The sequence below is a fragment of the Medicago sativa genome, chromosome 4 (assembly GCF_051527215.1).
Source record: "Medicago sativa cultivar Bolivia chromosome 4, Bolivia_mono, whole genome shotgun sequence".
Taxonomy (NCBI): Eukaryota; Viridiplantae; Streptophyta; class Magnoliopsida; order Fabales; family Fabaceae; genus Medicago; species Medicago sativa.
The window spans coordinates 61948091-61974960 of record NC_140752.1 but is presented as its reverse complement, the minus strand read 5'-3'; the positions used below and the strand labels follow the sequence as shown (position 1 = coordinate 61974960).

The 26870-nt window shown below is 34.5% G+C and overlaps 4 protein-coding genes, 1 long non-coding RNA gene and 1 pseudogene across 10 annotated transcripts; 3 read left to right on the top strand and 3 right to left on the bottom strand.

The window, feature by feature from the left end:
• Nucleotides 1-526: 526 nt before the first annotated feature.
• LOC146930477 (uncharacterized) lies at nt 527-1443 on the bottom strand. Its single transcript, XR_015006412.1, has 2 exons — nt 865-1443; nt 527-762 (listed from the first exon to the last, which is right to left on the bottom strand). It is a non-coding gene; the product is annotated as an uncharacterized LOC146930477 (long non-coding RNA).
• Nucleotides 1444-2479: 1036 nt separating this feature from the next.
• Nucleotides 2480-10211, bottom strand: LOC146930476 (uncharacterized). Of its 6 annotated transcripts, none has more exons than XR_015006409.1 (4): nt 9945-10211; nt 9757-9843; nt 2903-2977; nt 2480-2797 (listed from the first exon to the last, which is right to left on the bottom strand). XR_015006409.1 is itself a non-coding variant. In XM_085702005.1 (4 exons), the coding sequence occupies exons 1-4, from the start codon at nt 10015-10017 to the stop codon at nt 2785-2787; spliced, it is 231 nt and encodes a 76-aa protein (XP_085558131.1). In that variant the 5' UTR covers nt 10018-10208; the 3' UTR covers nt 2480-2784. The 6 variants fall into 6 exon arrangements, 2 of the variants coding, with proteins under 2 accessions (XP_085558131.1, XP_085558130.1); XM_085702005.1 differs by having other exon boundaries at nt 9774-9843; nt 9945-10208; XM_085702004.1 differs by lacking the exon at nt 2903-2977.
• A 4287-nt stretch (nt 10212-14498) lies between these two features.
• LOC146930475 (uncharacterized) lies at nt 14499-15554 on the top strand (annotated as a pseudogene).
• Nucleotides 15555-20009: 4455 nt separating this feature from the next.
• On the bottom strand, nt 20010-21334 carry LOC146930474 (glycerophosphocholine acyltransferase 1-like). The gene is made up of 2 exons (XM_085708302.1): nt 20988-21334; nt 20010-20627 (listed from the first exon to the last, which is right to left on the bottom strand). Exons 1-2 carry the CDS (start codon nt 21332-21334, stop codon nt 20321-20323), a joined length of 654 nt encoding a protein of 217 aa, XP_085564428.1. The 3' UTR covers nt 20010-20320.
• A 2015-nt stretch (nt 21335-23349) lies between these two features.
• On the top strand, nt 23350-25272 carry LOC146930473 (BTB/POZ domain-containing protein At1g55760-like). Its single transcript, XM_085702003.1, has 3 exons — nt 23350-23735; nt 24378-24508; nt 24610-25272. Exons 1-3 carry the CDS (start codon nt 23369-23371, stop codon nt 25174-25176), a joined length of 1065 nt encoding a protein of 354 aa, XP_085558129.1. The 5' UTR covers nt 23350-23368; the 3' UTR covers nt 25177-25272.
• Nucleotides 25273-26318: 1046 nt separating this feature from the next.
• LOC146930472 (uncharacterized) lies at nt 26319-26870 on the top strand. The gene has a single exon (XM_085707562.1). It carries the CDS (start codon nt 26319-26321, stop codon nt 26868-26870), a length of 552 nt encoding a protein of 183 aa, XP_085563688.1.

Here is a 26870-nt window from a genome sequence, read left to right as displayed (position 1 = left end):
CTAACTCCTGACCACTAAATCAATCCTTTGATCTTTTTAAATACATACATAATGTTTTAGGAAAAAAAAACTAAATGTAGAAGAAAAATCAATAATTAATAAAAAAAATCATAAGTTATAATATTATTTTTTTCAAGAAGTAGCTATAGTTATAAGTACATTGTTATTTTTTATATAACACTCTATGACCAAACCAATGTAAGAATACATTCATTTGTAAATGTTCTTATAGTTAAGAACGGATAAATTATAATATAATAATATACCTTTGAATAAAGGCATCGTTGATTTCGATACATTTTTTGAGTCCATAGGTTTTGATACATTCTAATAAAAGTACAAACATAAAACTAGGAAAACGAATATAATTTTGAGATAAACTATAAAAATATAACAAACAAATGAAAGTATATGCTTAGTCGAAAAAGGATTTTGGATTGATCCTAAAAAAGAATTGGATTGTGTGCGGTTGACTGCATGCATTTAGTTACATAGATTTAGATCGTCATATCAAGATCTGGCAGACAAGATTTTAAGTTTGGATTTTCATTGTTTTTAAATTTGAAATTTAATCTTAAAATACGGGTTGTCTGATCAAGATTAGACAATTCATATTTGACTAACCGCAATTCAACTATATCTTCCCGACTGCACACAAATTCGGTCCATCGAAAAACAACTCACATGAATAGGTAATGCACCTCATATATAGAGGAAGACGCATAACTGGACAATCACCACTAGTAACGCATGGAATGCGATCTGCAATATTGTCAAACAAAAAAAAAATAGAAATGTAACTATAGTTATAAATGTTGTGTTTGAGTTAAATTAAAAAATGATGTGAATAATGAAATGACATACCACCATTGGTTATAACAAGAAATAGAGAAAAAAAGATGATCAAAGTGTAACCAAACATGGAAATTTGATCCATTGTTTCCCTCTTTTGAATGTAATAAATAAATAATTATTTGATCCCTTTATAAGCTGAAATTTCATATTTTATTAATTGAAATAGATCTATTTTAGCCGTTTCGAGATGTAAAAAGTCATTTATAAAATTGGAGTTAACGTTAAATGTTTTAGTAATTCACTCAATTGGTCACTTAAATTTAGTAAAGATCTCAAACAAAAGCATTTGGAGATCATGAAAGTCCATTATTTATTTTTATTTTTTGAAGGAAAAATAAAAATAAATAAACTTCATTCTATTTGTTTATTCATCTTTTGGCCTTTCATAATAGATAAAGATATTAGAGCTAAAATAAAAATAGATCGATAATGGTAGTAGAAATATAGAAAGTGTGTGAGTTTAGTTAGTACAGTTAGTATAATTTTGTAATTCAGCAGTCTCATATTTGGTGTTCCATTTGAGTTTTACATAGTTATTAAAAAATAATTAATAATGTTGATTTTAATGGAAAAATATGTTTTATTTATTTCCGGACATACACTAAGTTACAATGAATCTCCATTCCCCAAGCCTCTCTCTTGAGCAATGGCAAGTTAGGGGTTAGCAAGACTTTGCAAAATGGGGACCTGCTTTGGGATCTCCTTTGTTTGTGTTTGGAAAAAAAGTTATTAATTTAGAAGCATAATTTTTTTCCAAGAAGGTTTTAATTAAACTCATCGACAATGAGAAACGTAAGAGTTGATTAATTTGGATTTAATAAAGGTTCCTGGTTGGGTAATTATTAAACTGACGAATATTGATTTTTGGAAGAGCAATTGTTGATTCTTGACTTTTTCTACTTATACCAATTTTGTGGAGCTACTAATTTTGCTTTTAAAGGAACATGAGCATTGTGAAATGCTGGACATATATGCAGCTCTGAACTTGTATTAGAGATAATAGTAAATTCATCCTAATTTTAGATATGTAATTTTGGTGTATTAGAGATTACTGAATGTCCATGGCCTTGACTATTATAGAATAGTAAATCAAATTTTGCAAAGAAAATATGTTATTTCAGGTGCATTTAGCATGGGAAAGTAATAATGTCCCCACCATTATCAAGTTGATTTTAAACGTAAACATAGTTTTATCAGAGACTCTCAACTCAAATAGATAACTTATAAATATGGAATGTGGAAATTGCTCTTGTCCCATCAAAAATTGTTCACCGACGAAAATACTCTCACGTGAATTAAATCACACAGATGTTAAACCTAACGTGACTTAAGTCACGTTGAACTCCAACGTGAGTTAACTCACGCAGATTATAGGTCAACATGAGTTAACTCACGCTGAGTACTGGTATATGCAGCAGACATCATTTAATATCATTAAATAAGTCATTAATGATCCGTAATTTTTACACACTCATAATTGATCAAAATTATACCATTTTAACAACATAATCATACATAATCGATCCAAATTTCACAAATTCAACGTTAATCACACAATCACACATAAACGATCCAAATTACACTAATTCGTTCTAATCACATAATTACAAATAAATGATCCAAATTACAGAAATTCATCATTTAATACACAAAATCACATAATCACACATAAACGATCCAAATTACACAAATATATTGTTAAATTACACATAACACAAATTCATTAAAATGCAACATTACAGACACAAATTTGAACACATTACATTATTACACGTTAATAAATATTACACTTCAATGGATAAGACACAAAGATGTAAAATGTTATTTTCAACCATTAACCTAAACATGTAATCAACGTCGCTGTCATCATGGATAACTTGTGGAAAATACACGGTCTTCCAAAAGTCCTCATCCTTATCCTCCCCAGGTTCACGCATGAGACCTGTACAAATAAATTAGATGTTCTTTGATTTTCACCAATATCGACAAAGAATCTGTTAAGTTGTGCATTCAACTCGTCTAACTTGTCGGTGTGGGTTAAAAAGACCTTAATCTTATTTTTCGTGACGCAATATTGAACATGAGCTTCAACTTCAACTTGTGAGTCTTCAGAAATGTATCACTTCATAAAATTTAATTTAATAACAAGTATGAGAATAAAACCAAATGAAAGATAAAATAAATAATTATATAATTAGATACCAAAAAATGCGAGCAATAATAGGAGTGACATAATCGGCCACCAAAAAAATATTTCACTTCATAAATGCAAACTCTCATTGCTCCGCCTCACCAATATTATGATTCTTCAACTCCCCACAAGGCGGTGGTAATGGACAACCGTCTTTCAGATAAACATGAAGAAAGTGGCTGAGAATTAAGCCAAAACACAAGATGTTGGAATGTGGGTTAAGTGGTGGAGCACCTCGGATTGAGAAATATGTCTCACGTATACCTCTTTTGGGCAAAACCAATTGAACAATGGCTCTATTGTAGCAAGTTGCAACAATGTGACCCATATCCGGTAATGTCAACCACTTATCTTCAAGTGCAATTTCACCATTATTTGTTGGAGGATGTAAACCATCCAAGATATATTTAAAACGCTTCTCCGGACCAAATATCGGCAAATAGTCACTCTTATTATTTTTCAACTCATGAATAAGTGCACTACAACCAATACATGATTTTCCTCATCCATGCCCATGTGTCTAGCTATGACCCGTAATCCACAATTACCATCCCCTTTAACATTCACAATATTTTCAATGGAAGGTCTTATGATCTTTGTCATTTGTGTAATGTATGGTAAATTCCGAAAAGGTTGTGTAGTAGGTGTCGAAGCTTGTGAGAGGGAGTAAGTGCCAAGACGTGCACCTTTCCCCTTTGAAAGTGATATCCTGGTTTGCGATGATTGGCTATTGGGATTTTGAGAATTAACGCGCTCCCACCTAGAGGGGATTTGACCGGTGGATGTCTCTTTTGGTGTGGACCTACCCCTTTTAGATGTTCCCTTGGTTACCACCTTTCTTAAAGGTGGAGACTGTAATATCCCGCTTATCAGGAACCAACGTAATATCTGAAAACGTTTAAATGTGCACGTTTAAGACAAAGGGTATTCATGGAATTTCATGTGGAGAAGATATTTAGGAGACTTAGGACCAACATTTTTCATTATGCTTATCATTTTCTCTCTATAGGTTAACAACAACATTGAGCTCTCATCTCTCTCTAGGAACTCGGTTCCTTTTTCCTTCCCAACACCCAAGTTTATTTCGATTCCTCAAGCAAGAGTCTTTGGCAAAGTGTTGTGTTTTTGGAGCAAGCTACTCAACTAGTTTTCCTTTCCCTTGAAGTAGTGATTTTATAGGGTTTTTGTGGTTAGAGACTTGAAATCAACACCAACCTTTCAAGGTGAGTTCTTAGATAGAATTCTATCCTATGGGTGTAAGTTCATGATAGTACATACTTGATTTAAGCTTAGATGCTATATGTAGTTTTGCTTTTAAGGTTAAATCAAGAGTATAAGATTTGTATAAGGTGTTCATATGCTATGTCTTGCATCTTTTTCTTGTTTGCTGTGTTCACTGGCTGTTTAGGTTAATGACAAGTTCAAGCATAAGGATTTGGCATGAAGCTTCGAAAATTCTGCAGAAATGGCTCAAGAAACTCGCTATTAGCCTGATTTACGCTAATAGCGAAAATCACCAGCAAGCTCACAGAGAAGTACGCTAATAGCGACTTTTCTGGCGTGGCAATTTTTCTGTTTCGCTATTAGCGAACCATGCTGGAAGTTTGACATTTTTCTGTACTTTGAAACAACACAAAATCCTTTCCTTTTTCTACTTTGATTTGTTCATAATGGAGCACTATCAGAACATTTGTTTTCATTCTTAACCTTCTCTAATAATCAAAGAGAACTCTCTTTAGCTTGAACGAGGATCATGAAACCCAAGACTTCCTTGTTGAATGGTAATGGGAAGGTAAATGTTGTGAGTAATTATCAAGTGCTCTTGACAGAGCATTAATTGATAGAATGGGTAAAGTTATGTAAACATGGGAAACCTAGAGACTTAACCTAGGGGTTGAGAGAATAGATAGTAGTTTTTGCATGAGCGTAGCGATAATCATGATGAATACTTATGTATGTTTTAATACGAAGAATATTTTCTACGCTTATGAACAAGAATGAACATGTACACATATGATCAAGACTAATATAAGATGTAGGTGTTCACGTCTCTTGTTATCCACGTCAGGGGGATACGGGAGGTTTCTGATCTAAGGGGAACGATTCAAGCCGTAAGGGACCCGCACGACACCGAGGGAGTCCGATGTACGTACATCGGTCATGTATGGGATAGTTCTCGGGGTTACTCCACCCGGGGCTCTCCGTAAAATGAACCAAGATAATGTTTGTTTGATTTACGCTAACATTATGATTTAACGAATACGACCATGCATGATTATGATTATGTTAGACATGAGCAAGTGTTGGAATAGAACATGAAAAGAATATTATGCCAAAGACGAACTTAGGTTTTCCTTTTCGTCCGGTATAGGTTTGTGTCATGATTATTATAGTGTAGGCTTCGGTGCATTTAATGTATCGTAGCAAAGCGGTCTAGGATCCCTTGACCGCCATGACACGTATGATGTTAGCGAGCCTACAACGAGTTACATGGTTTTAAGACGGAACTAGCATGCACTTCCGTCTAGACAAACATGACCACACACGTATAATCAACCGTCAAGTTGTATTTTAGGCACGTGATAATCGTAGGTTATCCCCAAGGTTATCACTAGCCTAGGATTAGAGAGAACTCACTGAGGCATTATGTCTCATCCAACTCCTTATTTGTTCAGGTTCACAGGTTTCGCGAGGAAAAGGTAAAAAAAAAGTCTTGGAATGATCGAGTATCCTTGGAACCAACCTGGTGTATAGTAGAGACGCATATGTTATATTAAGAGAAGCTTTGTTACAAAAATTGTATTTATACCTTGTTTAGTAAATTTTGGTGAAATAATGTAACATAATAACTTTGGAATGTTGATGTACCTAAACTCATGACTAGTTGTTGATATCTTTATTGTATAATTAATGTATCCAATATCAGTTTTAGCGCTCTTTTGGATATTCTAGATATTTTCAATTTGGGCGTTACAGAGACAACATTATGTCTTTCGGAAATCCTAGTTGACGCATCGCCTTTTTGATGTGGAGTTTCATCTTGTAAGGGGCTCTTTTAAGACATTCTTGAATGTCGTTCCACCCCTCCGTCATAGAAAAATCATCATCAACCTCTTTTCCATGTACACTTAACCTTTGCCAACGAGGGTGTAAATCATCCAATAGAATATACGATTTTTCCTTTCTCTTCATGGCAATAATACATGCACAAGGTAACCCGTATGATGTCTTTTGCACACAACCATAATCTTCCTTAGCAAAGCCGAATGTCCTGGATCATGTTAATTCATCATAGATAAAAACCAATTCGGGTCTAGATACATAGCCCTCCAAATCAGAGAACAAAAGGTGTCTTTTGTATTTGTGGTATAAGACAATTTTGTTCCTCCCGAAACTTGCTTGTATCTCACCAAACTGGATAGCCAACATTTTGTGCATTTTATCCAAACATGATGCCAAATCTCCCACATTACTCCTCAAATATTTTTTCAACTTTTCATGAGCCGATTCAACAATGTTGGTGGTTCTACACTCTAGATGCAAGACTTTATTCGTCCTCACAAATTTTTCCTTAACGGTGTTCAAAATTGTGGTTTCAACATATGCAAGGAACTTTGGAAACGGTTTGCATACATCTTTGAATCGCAATAACGTACTTGCATGTGATTCCTCTGTAGGAGATTCAACCAAATCTTTCCAAGCCCTCATGATTTCGTCAACAATATCACTATGCTTCTCCTCCTTCACTTCCTTCACTTCTTTCTCATCAACTTTTACATCACTATGCACTTAGCTTTTACATTCTTCCCAATATGAAATAACAAATTATAGCGTACGTTTCAGGGAGAACTTTGACAATGACATTCATCAGAGCATTGTCCCAGTCGATGACAACCACCTTAGGCATGTTGAGTTTTGAGGACAAAAGACCAACCAACATCTCAAGTGCCCAAGTAAAGTTATCCTCTTGTTCAAAGGAAAGAAAGACAAAACCAACAGAATATGTCATGTTGGTAGAGGTGACACCAATAATCTCAAATAATGGCATTCGGTAGAAATTAGTTTTGTAAGTGGAGTCCATGACCAAAACAGTCAGAAAAGTGTTAAGCATATTAATTAACTCCGGATGATAAAAAAATATGTCTTCAAGAGTGATTTCCTCACTATTTGCTCTTGTGAAATATAAGTATTTATGCTCCTCCAACTTTGAAATCAAGTATTGTATCTCCGTCTTGTCACTTACTATCCCTTTGTGCCATCTAGTTTGAGCATTGTACACTTGTTTTATAGTCGTTAAAATTTCTTTCTTTTTTTGCTTCAAATCCATAAGAATATTCCTAGGCACCACCAAACTCTTTGTCATGTCGATAACTCTTTTCTTCTCCTCCTATTTTATTCTACCCACAAGAAGGTGGCCGACTAACTTTGGCGCCAACTCATGGTTGTGAATTCCACTAAGCATTGTCAACCACCAATCATTTGTATCCTTATCAAAGAAACCACGCAACCTAAACGGACAATCACATTTCCTTGAGCCCGTGCCTTCAAGGTTCGGTTTCTTCCTCGTTTTTGGTGGTTTGTATTCACCACTTCTTTTACATTGCAACGTCAATGTTGACCTTTTAAACCTAGATTTATATATAGATATAGTAAATCCTGCCCTTGCTGCTTGTCGACGAACCCAACCAAGAAAATCATCTTGCTCTAGCCATCTTTCCTTTGTTAAAAAAATGAGGCGGTGTCTACTTCATAACCACAAAACTTGATAACACCGGTAGGTACCAGACTACCAGTTTAGGTTTTTCTTCAATGTGATCTTGAAAGAGAATTTTAACTTTCAACTTCACATTAACGGTTGGTTTGGCATCGCCGGAAGCTTCGATTATGGCCGGTTTCGGCTCAACGTCATCATCCGCCACATTTCCAACCATCATTATGTCTATTGAATAACAAATTAACAAGGAAAAACTATATATATAACTTGTGCAACAAGCTAACAAAGAAAATAAATTGGTGCAAAATTTCAAAACTGGGCGTTACACCTGCGTGACTTAAGTCACGTGGGCTGTACACTTGCGTGACTTAACTCACGTTGGCCCATCGTGAGTTAACTCATAGCCCAGACTGACAAACCAACCCCAAAAATCAGCAAAATAAAATGAGTTTAGATGATACACTAGATGATTCCTGACAATTTGCAATGATTTGGAATGAAGATTTTCACCCAAAAATTCGCACTTCTGGATTTTTGGAGTTGAAGGGGAATAGAAAATGGTTGTTGGAGTGTGGGACTAATACTGATGGGTTTTGTACCAAAACAGTACATCCATCCCACGTGAGTTAAGTCACGCTAGGTTACAACCTGCGTGAGTTGACTCACGCTGAAAGTACCAAACGTGACTTAAGTCACGCAGGGGTACTTTCGTTAATTCAGTTGGCGTGAGCATTTTTTGTTGTGAGAAGAGCAATTTTCTATAAATATATTAGAGATTTAAATTGCATGCATCATTACTTGGTCATGAAGGGAGCTTTGGAAGGACCATTCACTTTTACCCAAAACCTTAAAGACAATGAATTTATAGGTCCTCTCACTTACAAAGTGTTCAATCTCTACTACCTTTTTAAGTCATGTTGAATTTGTAATTCACACTTACTACACAACAATCATATGTGCATTGTCATGTTGAGGAGAAAGTATAATAAATTATTTGTAAAAACTTATGACATAAATGTTCAAATTTAGTTCTTTTCAATGACTTTGTATTCGCATATCTTTTTGTTTTACTTTCATTAAGGTGAGAAAATTTACTAAAAAGAAAAAGAAAAAAAAGGAAAAACAAGATTGGGGACGCCGAAACCCAAAGAAAAACAAGGAACACCTAAGGAAATAGGAAAGAAACCATCCTAAGAAGCATAGGTGGGATATAGAGATCACTTCTACTAAAGCAAACAGACTTCTAAGAGTTAAAAGGCAGAGTAACCCAACCAAACAAAGTCAAATCAGAATTGACAATTTCCATCTCTCTAAAGCTTTTGGTTAGGACTTAAGCCAACGAGGAGAGTCCAATTCAAAAGACTAGTCCAATAGATGGAGAGCCTCATGACTTAAGTACCACATCAAGCATTTTGATCTATTCGATGTAGGACTTCTAACATTGTCACGCCCTTTAAGAGCCTACGTCCACGACGACTTTCACTCTATCGGCACTGACCTGATGGTAACCCTTTCCCTTTTGCCGGCTTCACTCACCTATCAGTATTCGGTGGAACACCTTAATCAAGCATATAGGTAGCCCTTTCCATGATCCGACTCTCGATGAAAGCACCAATTGTTAGGACTTAAGCCAATGAGGAGAGCCCAACCCAAAAGACTAGTCCAATAGATGGAAGAGCCTCATGACTTAAATACCACATCGAGCATTTTGATTGACTCTATTTAGGACTCCTAACAATCTCCCAATAGTAGGATCTGAAAACTAGAAATAGACTTCAAAGAACTGACACCAGAGAAAAAATGCATATCAAATGTTATGGTAAAAAGAATTATGCAAGGACATTGCTGTATTATCTACATAATCATATATTATCTTTATTTACTAAAGTAGCTATAATTATGCAAGGTTGTTTTTGATACATGAGAAACATAAATCAGTAGTTCGCGTAAAGTATAAAAGTACAAACATTATATACTCAGGACAAAAACAACGTACAAAATCCATCAATGCACCTCGCATAAAGAGATGGACTATAATATGGACATTCAGCGTCACTCTCACAAGGAGTTTCAGGAATTTCAACTGGAATGTCAAATAAGAAGAAAAAAATGTTACTAAATGCCAAAAAGTGATAAAATATTGTGAATAAGATAAATTAGAAAATGGTGTGAAAAATTACATACCACTATTAGTTACAACAAGAAGTAGAGAAAGAAAGCTGATCAAAGCATGAACAAACAAGAGAATTTGAGTCATATTTTTTCACATTTGCATGTTATAAATTTGATCCCTATATAACTAAAAATTTCATATATTATTAATTTTAATTAAATTTATTTTAGCACTTAGGACTTACTACAAGCCATTTATAAAATTGAAATTAATGTTAAATGTCTCTAAGTGTGTTTATCTTTTTACCTCATTCAATTGATAACTTAACCTTCCTAAAGATCTCAATTAAAATCTTTGATAATTATGAAAACAACTAGTTGTTATACAACACATCGAAGGTGTGAAAAATCATTTATTATAAATTAAAGTAATATCATAGGATGATTTTTTTTTTGGGTTAAAATTACACAATTCGTCTTTAACTTAATTTAGGTAACATTTTCGTCATTTATCTTTTTTGTTCCGGTTTAGTCATTTATATTATAAAATATCAACATAGTTATCCTTTTATATCAAAAGAAATAATCAAAACTCCAAAAAAAATTCATCAAACTCATAAACAAACCCAAATCTTCATCATACAAACCTAGAAAATCATATTTCGTTGAAAAAAGTTCATAAAAAATGGTAAGATATTGTCATTTTATAACATAAAGGACTAAATGGGGACAAAAAAGATAAAAGACGAAAGTATTATCTGAAATTAAGTTAAGAGACGAATTATGTAGTTTTGCCTATTTAGAATCGATAAAAATGGTGGATCTTTCATTATGTATTTTGTAACGCCCTCCTTTTATTTAATTATTTTTATTAAGTTAGAATCTATTTATGTGATTTATTTATATATATGAGGTGTTAGTATTTTATTATGTAGCATTATTCTATTATTTATTAGAATATGAGAATTATTAGTGTAAGTAGAATTGGAGGTTAGAATAGAAAGAAGAATAAGTTATTGGGCCTTAATAGATTTAGGAAGAGTGATTGGTATTATAAATAAGGAAGCTTAGGTTAGAAAGAGTTTTTACGTTAAACCGCTTTTTGGAGAAAGAGGAGAAAAAGGGATAAAAATCAAGAGAAGAGGAGAAGACAAGGAGAGCTGCGATTTTCATTGATTAAGGTAAGGGTGAGACTATCTTACACTAATATTAAGTTTGTAAATCATGGGAATTTTGTCATTGTTTTCCGTTCCTTACGTATTACTTTATGAATCTTTCAAGAATTGATGTTGAACTAAGTTTTATGAGATTTTATGTTGATGCCCTTGTGCTAAAGACTATTTAAGTTATTGAAATAATTCCGTTGCAAAGTTTTAAATATTACGTTGTTGGATTTTGAAGGATTAATATTTATTATTCCGTTTATGATTTTTAAGAAAAGATATGTGACATTCCGTTTAGGTTGAGAAACTCTGATTTATTTATGAAATTTTTATGTTGGGAAAACGGGGTGTTACATATTTCATTAGGGAAATGCTAACCGGTGCCCCCGGGGCACTGGTTAAGGATATGAAAAAGGAAATTATATAGTAGTTAATGCATTGAAATTGTGTAATTAATTTATAATAAAGTCAAAAACAATTTCCTTTTATGGTAATAATTCCCTTTTATGGTATGTTTAACCAGTGCTCCGGAGGCACCAGTTAGCAGGACCCATTTCATTATTGAATCTTTGCTTTTGAAACAATTGAGGTAAACCCGTGACATGAATTGTTCGATAATTTCGTTGTCATTTGTTTACCTTTAATTAACAATTTCAGTTTTTTACTTGTCATAATAATTATGAACAATTATCTTAACATAAAAGAAAATGGAGATGGAAAGATCAGAAAGAGGTGGAAGAAAAATGGGGAGAAAGGAGAACAAAAACTGAATTATTGTGAAAGAAAATGAGAGAGAGAGAGAGAGAGAGAGAGAGAGAGAGAGAGAGAGAGAGAGAGAGAGAGAGAGAGAGAGAGAGAGAGAGAGAGAGAGAGAGAGAGCTTTTAGTTCATTCATTTCATTGGGTTAGTGGATAGTTTCTTGTTTTTAGGCATTTATTGAGGACATAGTTCAATGAAAATGAAGTAGTTGTTAAACACAATTGAAAGTGGAATATTCATGGGAAAACAAAGTTTGGCCATATCAATGAATATAATTTGTTTTTGAGACAAACAATGCGTATAAATTATAAAGTGGAATTTTATTGTTATGAGATAATTGCATAATTAAGGACCCACTAATTTGGTTTAGGAGGGGAAAAAATAGGATTTTAAGGAATGAATATGGGAGGAGTTATTAGGACTATAATATATAGGATTATAATATATATATATATATATATATATATATATATATATATATAGATAATAGATTTATTTCTCAACCAAAAGAGAGAAAAATAGCACATAAAATAAACACATAACTATTCCTTATACATTTAATTTTTTTCCATGTAAAACTTATAACCACTTTAACATATAAATACCTCATCACCGTAGGCACTACTTTGTGATTCTTTTACCAAGGGTGAATGGTTGTATTGTCATGGGGTAGCATGGCTATCCCGAAAGGAAAAAACAAACTTGAATAATAAACATAGTTTAATATATAGCTACCTCCCTAGTATTTTATTTGGCCACTCCAAACAATTTTGTTGGTTTAAAGAGAGATGGTATTAAAATAATATTGATAATATGTTTAGTTTATTAGTGTCCATTATGGATAAATTTGACTTCTTAATACTCCATATAGCTCAACTTTTATAAATAATTATTGTTAGCTTTAATTTATTTTTGTTTTTTTAAGAAAGCTTTTATTTTCTTTGTTGGCGTTTCACTAAATATAAGTAAAAATTATTGTGAATTTATTTTACCAATTGATTAAGTTTAATATTTTTGAAATATATTTTATTTCTTCTTTATGTTTGGCCCCCTCGTAAAAATTGTGGTAGCTTCGCCGCTGTCTTTTACTATTTTTTGGTGTTTAATGTTGGCATGAATAAACTGCATATCGGTATAAATACACTACATATTAAATAGCTTAATTGTTTGTCCAAAATAAATGGCTTAGAGGTAGAAAGTGGGCAACGATACCATAAAGACTTCGCTTTCATTGGATATATGCATGGCAAACAATTAGACATGAAATCCAAACAATTAGACATCATAAACATTAGTGGTGCAACGGTAGTACTTAGAAATCTCACCAAGTTGTACATAGTTTGATTCTCTTTGGGTGTGTTTTTTCATAATTTTTTTTAGAAGTAAAATTTAGGGTTGATTAATGCAATTAGGGTTGCAAGACTTAATATAATTTATAGATTTCAACAGTATATGAAATAGGTAGGGAAAGAGAGATATGTAAGAGAGAAAATAGAAAGATAAAAAAGAGAGATAGAGGAAGAAAAAAAATAAGATAGAGACGAGATAAGGTAGAGAGCAATGAGTGAGATGTAAGAAGGAAAAAGAGAGAGGGAGAGATATACAAATGAGACAAGGGTGAGGTTAGCTCAATTAGTTGAGAAGTTAAATGGTCATCCATGAGTAGGAAAAAAAAAATTAACATAACTCTAACATCTGTCTATCGTCAGGGAGAATTATATTGAATTTTTTTTTTTTAAGGGAAGAATTATATTGAGTTTTGTTTACGAACTATGTTATGTTTGCAACAAATCAATCTCCAATTTGTAGTTAATAATGATTTGTTTCTAATAGCTTAAGGTTAGTGATATAGAAATATATCACATTATTACACAAGATAAATAACAAAATCATCAAAAAAGCAATTATTTTGGAGGTTAAAACTCAAAACACTCCTTAAAAAAAACTTAAAACACTTTTCCCTTTCAATTTTTTTAGAAAATTGTAGAAAAATGATTGTTGTGGATATATTGTTTTTAAAATTAATAGCATTGCTTCAATTACTCTTTTTTTTTTGGTCAAGTCATTGCTTCAATTACTCTAATTTTTAGATCCGCATGGATACACTGATTTTTAACTTATATTTGAACCAACTTTAATTATCTTTTACTCATAAAGTTTAACTGTCTCGCAAAATGTGCGGGCCCTCCGAGCAGCTCTTATTATATTTGAATCTTTGTCCGGTTTGAAAGTGAATTTTAATAAAAGCTTATTGGTAGGTATTAATATTTCTGATTCTTGGTTGTATGAGGCGGCGACTGTGTTGAGTTGTAAAGTGGGAAAAATTCCTTTTATGTACCTAGGCCTCCCTATAGGTGGTAATCCGCGAAGACTAAAGTTTTGGGAACCAATCGTGAATCGCATTAAATCTAGACTGTCGGGTTGGAATAGCAGATTTCTTTCTTTCAGTGGTCGTTTGATTCTCCTAAAATCAGTTTTGACTACTCTGCCTGTCTATGCTCTTTCCTTCTTCAAAGCTCCAACATGTATAATCTCTTCCATTGAATCTTTATTGAATAATTTTTTTTGGGGTGGGAGTGAGGATTGTAGAACAATTACTTGGATACGTTGGAATACCTTGTGTTTTAAAAAGGAGCATGGAGGTTTGGGGGTTAGGAAGTTGAAGGAGTTTAATGTTGCTTTACTAGGTAAATGGTGTTGGAGGATGTTAGTTGATAGAGAAGGGTTGTGGTATCATGTTTTAGTCGCCCGTTATGGCGAAATAGGTGGGAGATTGGAGGTGGGGGGCCGGAGTGTTTCTTCGTGGTGGCGGGAGGTTGGTAGGATTCGTGATGGTGTTGGTGACATTGGTGGAGGATGGTTTGGTGATAGTGTCCGACGGAGGGTGGGTGATGGTGCTGAGACCTTGTTTTGGTCGCATAGGTGGATTGGAGGTTCTCCATTGTGTGTGCGGTTTCCCCATTTATTTGACTTAGCTGAGAACAAAACCATTATAGTGGCTTCTTTTTTCTCTTTGGGGATGGAGCAGGGTGGGGAGGGGTGGAGTTGGCAGCGTAGGTTGTGGGTGTGGGAGGAGGCTTTGCTATAGGAGTGTAGGGTGTTACTACTTGATATTTCTTTGGTTCCTAATGTTTCAGATACTTGGGAGTGGCTTCCTGATACGGTAGAGGGGTACTCCGTGAGAGGTGCCTATGATTTGTTGACAAACGGTGATGATTCTCAGTTGGGATTACCTTTTGAGTTGGTGTGGCATCATCAGGTTCCTTTGAAGGTCTCAGTCTTTGCGTGGCGGCTTCTTCGGGATCGACTACCAACGAAAGCTAACCTGGCTACTCGTGATGTTATTCCTGCGGATGATACTTTTTGTGTTTCTGGGTGCGGTCATGTGGAGACGGTCGAGCATCTATTTTTATCATGTTCTACGTTTGCATCTTTATGGCAGCAGGTGCGCGAATGGATTGGTATTGCGGGAGTGGATTCTAATATTATTGCTGATCATCTTGTGCAGTTTACTCATTTGACAGGTGCTGGTAAAGCTAAAAGGTCGTTTATGCAACTTATTTGGCTCTTGTGTTCTTGGGTAGTGCGGACTGAACGTAATAACCGGTTGTTCAATAATACTGTTACTATTATTCCTCGCCTGTTAGATAAGGTTAAATTATTGTTATCATTAGGGTGGATGAAAGCTAAAAAGGCTGTGTTTGTCTATGGTACGCAGAGGTGGTGGTCAAGCCCTTTAGATTATTTGGGTATTGGCTAACTTGTGTAATCTATGTCCTTTGTGATTCTGAACTCTTGTAATTTTTAGTGGTATCTTAGGCACACCTTGTGCTTAGGAACTGCTATTTGGTGTGTTATATAATTTCATTTTGATTTCTTCAAAAAAATTTGACCTAATTTTAACCTAATTTTTCCCTCCACACAATTGCATTTAAAGTTTATCTAAAGTCAAATTATCTTCCTAATGTTATGCGCCCATCCATATCTGATCACAATACCGATGTGACATCAAATGTGGTCTACAGAGAAGTTTTTCGTAATGTGTAGGACTTTGTTTTGTAGTATGGTTTTTCTTGCATATTGATATTATTTATATGTCGACAAACATCATATTTTCTTTTAAATTTATATGTCATGTTTTAGTACCAGGATCGATGTCATGGAAATATTATGATATGATACAATACCAACGTCTATGGTAATTAATATTATGATTTGAATTAGGACAATTATGACATTCAACTAAACTATTTTGTTACATATTAGCATCAAATATTACCTTCGATATGACCCTAATAAAATAGAAGCCCAACCCAATTGTCATTAAAAACCCTAATACTCACATGTTAAAAACCCTGATACTCCCATACTCCCACACCTCATCAGTCGTATTTTCTTTTTCTCTACCAGCGTATTCCTTCTTTCTTTCTGTCCCGTTTCTTCTTGTTTGTTTCTTTTTTCTCCATCAAACAACTTCTCTCTAAGATTTAATTAACTCCGACCACCACAAACCATTCTTTTCCTTCCAATCTCCCTTACAGCATCGCGACCGACGCAGCCCTCACATTCACCAGGTTGATACTTGGATTGTTGCTTATTTTTGTGTCTAATTTCTGATTTCGTGTTTTTGTTCAATGCTTGTGTAAAACTCAACACTGCTTTTTGTATGTTTTTTGTATTTCTTTAGAGAAAGAACTAGAAAGAAAAACAATGGCCTATCTTGTCAAATCAGTGGGTTACCTTGCTCATTGGAAAGTGGATGTCAACTACTTGGATCAGAATGAACCCAAACAACACATATCTGATACATTCAAAATTGATATGTGGCAGTGGTATATATTTTCTCACTCCCTCTCTTTCTCTCTATGTTTTTTATTTTGCATGCATCGATTAATCAGCCAATTTTTTTTTATTCCTCCAGGAGAATAATGATATCTCGCTCGTGGAGTGCTTCTAATATCTCATTGTATCCCAATTATAAAATTGTGGGTGGTTTAAATCCCCCCATTGCATCTTTTCAAATTAGGGTTTTGGACACTATCGGAAAACAAAGTCAAATTCTGGCCATGTCAGGTGATTTAATTACACTAGTATCTAAGCACTTACAGAATTTAAATGTAAATTTTTTCTTGTTAATTTTGATATTTTTTTAGAGATACCAATTGGGTAGACCGGGTCCGGTTTTGCCCTCCCCAAACCCATAAAATTCGGGTATCCCAAACAATTAGGAGATAAAATGTAGAACCCCAAACCCATACCCGACAGGGTTTGGGTATCCCCGTTTCTCTCCACCCCACATGAACTTGAGGGTGTGGTTATGGTGCATAAGGAAAATCCTTATGCACCAAGCATAAGTCCAGCCCATTAACCTGTAGCCCAACAGAATTGCTTCCTACACCCCCCAAACCCGAAAACAAAAGAAAACTGGCCAAAAAGCAGAAACACAAACGCGTTAACTCCAATCTTCACCACCGTCGAAACTCAATTTCCACCACCGTCACTCAATCTCCACCACCGTCGAAACTCAATCTCAACCACCGTCGTTCACCACCACCGTCGAAACGCGTTTTCTCTCCATTTCCAACTTCAACCACCACCGGTAACAAACATTCACCACCGGAAACCGTCTTCGTGACCGTCGTTCACCACCTCATTCACCACCGTCGTTCAACTCCAATACTACCATTCTCCACTCTGTTAGTCGCGTGTTTATCTTCAATTTTCGTTGTTTCTGTTTCCTCTTTTCTCTCTAACTTTCCAAATCCCAAATTGCAGGATGATAAGGTTGTTGCTTTTCGGGACATTAATCCATCTGCTTTCAGCTATTTCCAATTCATAATCATAGGTTTCTGTATCAATTTCATCATTTTCAATTTTAATTAGTGTTATAGAAATGACTTATTCATAAGCGCTTATGCCATAAGCTGCAAAATAATCTGTTTATTCAAAATCGACTTATTGAGGTGATCAATTTGAACTTGGCAAATTTCGAATTGGGGAAAATCAAGTAATTACAATGAGTTTTGAAAGTGTTTCTGTTAGTTAGAAATGGTTTTTGTTTAATTTGAAAAGTAATTGCATCTGTGTAACCCTAAATTGACATTTTAATTTCGAATTGGGGAAAATCAAGTCAAATAAATGGTTTCTGAGTGTTTAAATTTGCTTATTATAGTATGTTTTGTTTAAAATATATGCCAAAACCAATATGCTGTGTAAATGGTTTTTGCAAGTTTTAGTCTGAAACAATTTTGCTGTGTAAATGGTTTTACTTTGGTTCTTTTCCAAAACATTTGTAGATCTATTTTATATGCAAATGATAATTGTTATAGTTGAGAATACATAACAAAATTAAGGAATCTGATACACAATGCATTTATATACACCAAAATGGTAGCATGATAAATCTTTGGTAAAAATTGTAGCATATTTATATGTTCTGTTGCAGATAGATACGTATGTCTCAACTTCTTTGCTGCTCTGTGCTTGAAACTCTGCCATACTTAGCTTTCCATTTTGTGTTTAAACTCTTGTTATCAAGTCTAAGATTGGTAGAATTTTAGTGTTTATGATATGACGCTTACTATATACCACTTTAAATGCATTCTAACGATTGACCGGTTAAATTTATCGCTCTTTTTACTTCTGTCACTCACAAATACAATATTTGAAAGGATCTAGCTGCAAGTTTCTGATCATGTGCTTATGATTTTGTTTTGGTCAGCACATGAATTTACTGACTTAGATTTATTGAAAATCCAATGGCACATGATCCAACTCAACAGTTGGATATCATATCAACTGAGATCAAATGTTTTTCTTTCAATGCTTTTGCCGATGCACTGGGATCATATAAACTGAGATCATATAAACTGAGATCAAATGGCCGATGCACTGGTTTTCTTTCAATGTTTTTGCCACATTTCAATTACTTGCTCCATCCTTATGAAGCCTGACACTAATATGTTTGGTTTTATTGTATGTGCGTATGAATTATTTGAATATAACAAAAAATTCAGTATTGTTATTTTTGTTAGGAAAAAATACACAAGAGCCAGAAATATAAGTGAAAATAAGATGTAATATGGACATAGAGATTTAGAAGCCATACACCACAATGCACTTTGTTAGAACTTTGTTAAACTCTAAAAACTAAGCTAAAACCATTGTGCTGTGGAAATGGTTTTGGTGAGTTGTACTCCAAAACCATTAGATGTATTTAATGGTTTTCTTTGATCATGCAGGTGAAAAAAACTAAAAAGCTAGAGCCATTGCCATCATTCAGTTTTGGGCTAACACAAATGGATGAGGAGGAAAGGAATGACACAACTTCATCATCTGATGGTGGTAAAAAGAAGGAGCAGAAAACAAGAAAGTCCAAGGGTAAAGAAAAGAAGCATCAAATAAAGAAACAATAACATGTTGCACAAGATTCTGATGAAGGAAGTTCAGCTGATGAAGAATTGATTCAAAAGCTAGCACGTTAATGTTTTTTTTTATTGAATTTCTGGATTTCTAGATTAGTGTTAAGTTTCTTGTTAATGTTTGTATCAAGTTTATGAATTTTTGGATTTGTATAAAGTTTATGGTGAAACAAACTTAGGGGGTATGGAATACTGAAACCATAAGTATGGTTTAATGGTTTTGATAGTTAGGTGTGTCTTTTTATAGTATCTATCATATTATACTATTCATCTTATTTAATTTTTGGCCCAATAATGTTCAATTTAATTTAATTTTACTAAAATTAGGGGCATGGAATACTGAAACCGTAAGTACGGTTAAATGGTTTTGATAGTGTTCTATGTGAAACCAAAATAACTGCCTAATGGTTTTAAATGAAATTATTAATTTGTTTTAAACAATTTATCTTCTAGAAAAAGAAAAGATACTTTTGCTTTATTTTATGTTTGTTTTTCGTGTTAAACCTCTCGAGTTTCTACGAAAAGTGACATAATCAGTTGGTTGTGTCTTTTTATAGTATCTATCATTGTATACCGTTCATTTTATGTAATTTTTGGCCCAAGAATGTTCAATTTTATTAAAATTAGTTTTCAATGTAACCACTTAATAGTACACATTTTGATAGTTTTCAATGTGAAACCAAAATAATTGTCTAATGGTTTTGTAATAAAAAAAATGTGATAATCATTATTAAGTAACCACTTAATAGTACAGACTCATAACCTATTAAATAATTGTCAAATGGTAAATAAAATAAAAGAATAGTGAAAATTATTATTGATAAATGGTTTTAAATAAAAACAATTACTGAAACCATAAGTATGGTTCAATGGTTTTGCTAGTGTTCTATGCGAAACCAAACTAACTGTCTAATGGTTTTGTAACAACCTATAATCATGAATACGTAACAACAAAGAATGTGAATGTTATAATTTCCAATAACAAGTGCTCCACAACAAGTATGATTACTTCGGTCATACTATGGAAATTAATCCATGTTGGGACTCGGAGACATCTATCACAACAGATTTGTTGAACTTCCTATCATTTTAACTTTATCATCATCTATGATTGATCATTTAGTATTGGAACAGTTTGCATCTCTGATTTCTTTTTCTCCTTGAGAATAACCTGCCTAGGCATAACCTCTAACAGAAAGCTTGCTCTATTCCACACTGATGCTGAAACCTTCAGTATTTGGAAAACCACGGCCAATTTATAGAACAAGAATATCGGAACAGTCAACGCCATCGTTGCCACCGTAAACATTCCTTGAAGAAGAATGAACATTAACAAGCAGTTTTGATCCCCGAGCAAGCCAGTCAAGCGCCACCACATGTTATTTGCTTTCTGAGCTTTTTTAGAAAGTTCCCTAAAAAATGTAAGATTAATAAAATGTTTAGCGTCAAAGAATGCTCTACCACTCTAAAACACATACTGTACAAAAACAGTCTGAAGGAACGTTTTAAATAATAGTCAGATGTCCATGATTTCAGCTCAGTTGTAAGAGCTTGATCTTATAACCTCAAGGGATGACAGTTGCAAAACGATCGCTAATGCCACTTGAAGCAATGATAAATAATAGTCAAGTACACTGTGACCCTTGATATTGTAGAGAAAAGCAGCCAACTACAGCTAGTGTGGTTCCAATCACGATTGTGGACAACCTTTTGAAACTCTATTGGTCTAAAGCGAACATAACTGGCTAAACCGAATGAGAAGAGATGATTACCTATAGGAAGTCATGACTTCAGGATCTCTTAAAAATTGTTGTCGGCGTAAGACATTGACAATGAGGTAGTATAGAACCTGCCACAAGGTGTAAACTACTAAGGGAACCAGAAACAGCCATGTACATAGATAGGATTTATCTTCGATATAAGGCCATGTAACTCTTGCGGCAGCTCCCTCTGGTCGCATAGCTTCTAAGGTCTCAGGATTCCACCATCGAATAGTAAAGAAAACCAATCCTGGAGAAAAAAAATCCATTAAGGTATGATGAATATTATAAATGGATGCATAAAGTAACGTAAAGGTAACAATGACATGTCTATCACAAATCCATTCCAATGGTAACATCTATCAAATATTGTCATGCTTAGGTAGAAGTTACAGTTCGTCACATAAACAAATACAAAAATCATTTTTATACTAATTGTACAACATGAAACATGGGGAGTTAATACAATATTGTTAAGACCCCTAAATGGTTTTACATCTGACAGATAAGTAGTAATGCAAGGGTGTAGAGATGAAGAAAAGAAAACATCCAAAATCAGGCAGGCGTGTCAACAAACAATAGGATTTGGTTCAACAACTAGTAGTAGGCCAAACCAGATACCAAATATATTGCAACACGTAAATAACTAAACCAGATACTGAATAACATTGATCAAAATTTTCCATTTTAAGGCCAAACCAATGTAAAATTGTAAATTTGCTAGTAAAATCGAGAATTAAACATGTTATCAGAGTTTACTCGATACATGTGTGTTTAATCATTTTCGTGACCACCGCAAACTCAAGAGTTTGACAATGACAACCATGACTACTACCATGGTTGAAATCAACATCAAAGAAATGAAAACTACCAGTGTATTGGTGGTGTTTTTTGTGGGACAGCAAAATTGCAGCTCTATTGACCAACATAAATATGAGTTTTGTGATACGATTCACACATTTTTTAGACGACTCAAAATTGAATCTATTCTGAATTTTATGAAACGATTCACACAAAGTCAGAAACTTTGTGATACAATTCAGATAGAACTGAGTCGATTCATGAAGTAGAAAACTCAGTTTTGGCAGTAGGAATGCAATTTTCTTAGGTCACAACCAAGGAGAAACACAATGAATCATTTATTGCAAGGATGCATACATTGCTTGGGTGCTTTAACAAATTCTAGGATATCATTCAAAACCTCATTCAAAACCTTATTTAATAGAAGCAAACCAGAGTAGCAGGTATATCATTCATGAAAAAATGCAAAAGTTTCTAGAAAATTATGAGTCAATTCAAGTGTTTTCAATACACTACAATGCTAAAGTGCTTATACTAAAGACTGGTCAATTCAAGTGTTTTCAATGCACTACAATCCATAATTCTCTCACATAGGTATGTTTGTGAATTGATTTTGGCTAAAAGTGAGTTGAACTATAAATTTGTGCATAAAAATCAAAAGCTACAAATTTGTGCGTAAGAATCAATTCTGTAAGCAACCAAAACATCTCAGAATTAATTCAAAACCACCAGAATCAAGTTCATAATAGAAGATGAACGCAATAAATATATAATTGAAAGCTAACCGGAGCGGCGAGCAAGGGTGAATGCCGGTGAAATCAGGCCGTGACCTAGCCGGAAAACCACGTCGGAGCAAGCGTAAGCGCGAGCAAGAGAGAAACGTCGGAGCAATTGAGTCGGAGGAACGTCGGAGCAGTTGAGTCACGCCGTGACCTAGCCGAAAAACCACGTCGGAGCAAGTTCCAGCGCGACCAAGAGAGCAACGTCGGAGGAATCAAGTCGGAGCAGTTGAGTCGCCGTGACCTAGCCGGAAAACGACATCGGAGCAAGGGTCAGGGCAAGCAAGGTAACGTTGGAGCAGTTGATTGCGAAAACGAGTGCGAGCAAGAATGATTTTCTGCAATCAAAGTGTGGGTGTGAGATGTGAGCTGTGAACCGTTAGATTAAGCATGATCTGATGGTTGACAAGTACTTATGCATGATGCATAAGTTATGGCTTATGCACCATAACTTTTGCCGATACTCCCATACTCCCACACCTCATCAGTCGTATTTTCTTTTTCTCTACCAGCGTATTCCTTCTTTCTTTCTGTCCCGTTTCTTCTTGTTTTGTTTCTTTTTTCTCCATCAAACAACTTCTCTCTAAGATTTAATTAACTCCGACCACCACAAACCATTATTTTCCTTCCAATCTCCCTTACAGCATCGCGACCGACGCAGCCCTCACATTCACCAGGTTGATACTTGGATTGTTGCTTATTTTTGTGTCTAATTTCTGATTTCGTGTTTTTGTTCAATGCTTGTGTAAAACTCAACACTGCTTTTTGTATGTTTTTTGTATTTCTTTAGAGAAAGAACTGGAAAGAAAAACAATGGCCTATCTTGTCAAATCAGTGGGTTACCTTGCTCATTGGAAAGTGGATGTCAACTACTTGGATCAGAATGAACCCAAACAACACATATCTGATACATTCAAAATTGATATGTGGCAGTGGTATATATTTTCTCACTCCCTCTCTTTCTCTCTATGTTTTTTAATTTTGCATGCATCGATTAATCAGCCAATTTTTTTTTTTTATTCCTCCAGGAGAATAATGATATCTCGCTCGTGGGGTGCTTCTAATATCTCATTGTATCCCAATTATAAAATTGTGGGTGGTTTAAATCCCCCCATTGCATCTTTTCAAATTAGGGTTTTGGACACTATCGGAAAACAAAGTCAAATTCTGGCCATGTCAGGTGATTTAATTACACTAGTATCTAAGCACTTACAGAATTTAAATGTAAATTTTTTCTTGTTAATTTTGATATTTTTTTAGAGATACCAATTGGGTAGACCGGGTCCGGTTTTGCCCTCCCCAAACCCATAAAATTCGGGTATCCCAAACAATTAGGAGATAAAATGTAGAACCCCAAACCCATACCTGACAGGGTTTGGGTATCCCCGTTTCTCGCCACCCCACATGAACTTGAGTTGTATTTTGGTATTTTTTATATTAAAAGTTAAAAATCTATACTATTTTTTTTTTCAACAATATAATATTTGTAAACAAAGAAATGATAGAGCAAAACAACTAGTTTGTAATTTACGAGTTTGTTTAAAGATTTTAATTTGAAGAGATGTAAAATATGATTTCGATATATGCGGGGCGGGTTTGGATGGCCACCAATATCCCCATTAACCGCCCAACCCCCGTCTTTTGAAATTAGGGAAAATCCAGACCCAATCAACTTGGGTTTTCTCCGTCAAATTGGGGCGGGTTCGAATGGGTACCCGCAGTTGTCCTATCCTGTGTTTTTTGTCTAGTATTTATATTTTGCAGATCAAATAGATCCATAATATATACTAATATACTTTCTGTCTTTTCTATATTAATGTAGAAGAAGTTAGAGACTGGCAATTCAACTTAGGCTTAGAACGAGGCACTTTTACTTGGATGTGTGATATTGAGCTGCCTGAGGCATACTACATTGAGGTAGAGTTCTCAAGTTTGCAATCTTCAAACACAGCTGTAAGTACAAATATTTACATTGTTTCAACTGATGGAGACATAACATAACTTAGTTACATACCGAGTTATTTACTATTTTCGTTTTAAAATTTTGAATGAAGAACGGAGAATCTTTCCGAGCTAATGGATTTAAGCGATATAAATTATCATCTGATGATCCATTGATTCGAGGAGACAAAGACACAACAATCTATATCGATGCATCTAAACAAACTATTATGGCCCATAAGTTTGCTCTTGGTTCAAAGTCAAGTGTTTTTAAGCAAATGTTCGAGGAGGATTCCGTTGATAGTATTTCCATCTCAGATATGACAACTATACCATGTCAAATATTTATAGATTACTTCTACGATATCGTGAGAGACGAGGATCTTCTGAATTATAGTGAGGAGTTATTAGAAGCTGCAAAGAAATATGATGTAATTGATCTGATAAAGGATATTGAGATAAGGATCATAAAAGATCTCACTACACAGAATGTAATTGAGAGGATGAAGATAGCATACCTCTATGACTTGAAGACTTTGAGGGATCAATGTGCTCGTTTACTTGTGGAGTTCAAAAAATTGCACACCTTTCGGACAGAAATTCGTGCTTTCCGTAGAACTCTTGATATGGATACAATTAGCAAAATGTTTTGTGATTTTTGTACCTTTGCTACCGAGTGATTTTAATGCATTTTTCTAATCATGCTACTTAGTAAACTTTTACTATAATTCTTATGATCATTTTTTGTTTATATGATCTTGGTAAAAAAAATTGACCCAAGTAGCATTATCCAAAAAATAATGTTTTATTGGCTTTTACATTTTTTTTTAAGGAATAATTGGCTTTTACATCTTAGACTAAAATATAGTAACATTCATTCATTTAAATTAGAGGAGTGGATCGAACAACACAAATTAAAAATTGCTAAAAAAGATAAATTTACAAACAAAATCATAAACACTCATATTAACATCGTAAAAGTCAAAAATCCAAAAAATATGACGAAATTAAAGTGTTTGGGATACCCATGATTTATGATCTACCGTTAATGATGCCAATAAGTCGTCTATTGAACAATATTGGATAGAATCGAACAAACACCACAATGAGACAACAACAAAAAAAGTTCCGCATTAAGAAGAAGAACGACAAAACAATGTCTTAATCAAATGACGAAATTATCAAAGAAAAATAATCACTTATTTAAAGAAAAAGGAAGAAATAATGATTTAGATGAGCAATTTTGAATGAAAAATTAGTCTTAAATCATTTTTCTCACGTGGATGAAGAAGAAAAGATGAAAAGAAAACAGATGAGCGGCTAGGTTTAGAGAGAGAATTTTCTTTATTTTTACTACCTTTTTTATAATTTTTTTAGTATTCATTCTACTTGCTATCTCACAATAATCTACCAGCTACACCATTTTAACGGGTATATCTTTACATTCAGCCCGCTGTAATAGATAAAAACATTCAATCTAAGGAAAATGTTAACGAGATATCTGAGACACTCTTTAAATAAATGTTTTTTTTCACCCAAAATAAAAGTTATAACAATATTGAACAATATTAGGAAGGAAGTAGGTGGTCGTATTAAGGAAGGAGGTAGAAATGTGTCTAGGTGGTGGAGGATGATATGCAACGTAAGGGAAGGGAGCGGGTCGGCAGTAGGAAGTTGGTTTGATAACAATATTAGGCGGGTGGTAGATAATGGGCGTAACACTTTCTTTTGGACTGATAATTGGCTGGGTGGAGTTCCCTTAAAACTTCAATTCAGTCGCCTTTATGAGTTATCGGTGCATAAGAATTGTTCGGTGGAGGAGATGGCGAGAGTGGGGTGGGAGGAAGGCGGGAATGGGTCGGTTTGGAGGCGTCGTTTGCTAGCGTGGGAGGAGGATATTGTGAGGGAGTGTGCTACTCTGTTAAATAACGTTGTTTTGCAGGAAAACATTCAGGACCATTGGCGGTGGTTGCTTGATCCGATTCATGGCTATTCGGTTAGTGGGACTTATCGTTTCCTAATCACTATAAATGAACAAGTGGCTGATGGTTTGGTTAATAATGTGTGGCACAAACTAGTTCCTACAAAAGTATTTCTGTTTGTTTGGCGTCTCCTTCAAGATAGAATTCCAACAAGATCAAATTTGGTGCGTCGACATGTTCTCCAACCTATCGACAACTTATGTGTTGGTGGATGTGGTTTCTCTGAGACGGCGGATCATCTCTTCATTGGGTGTGACTTGTGTTGGGAGCGTCTGGTATTTAGTCTGTCATTGGCTTGGTGTCCCTTGCGTCTTTCCAGGCTCGGTAATGGACCATTACTTTCAGTTTATTCATTTGGCGGGACTCCCGCGACCTTCTCATTTTTATCTTAA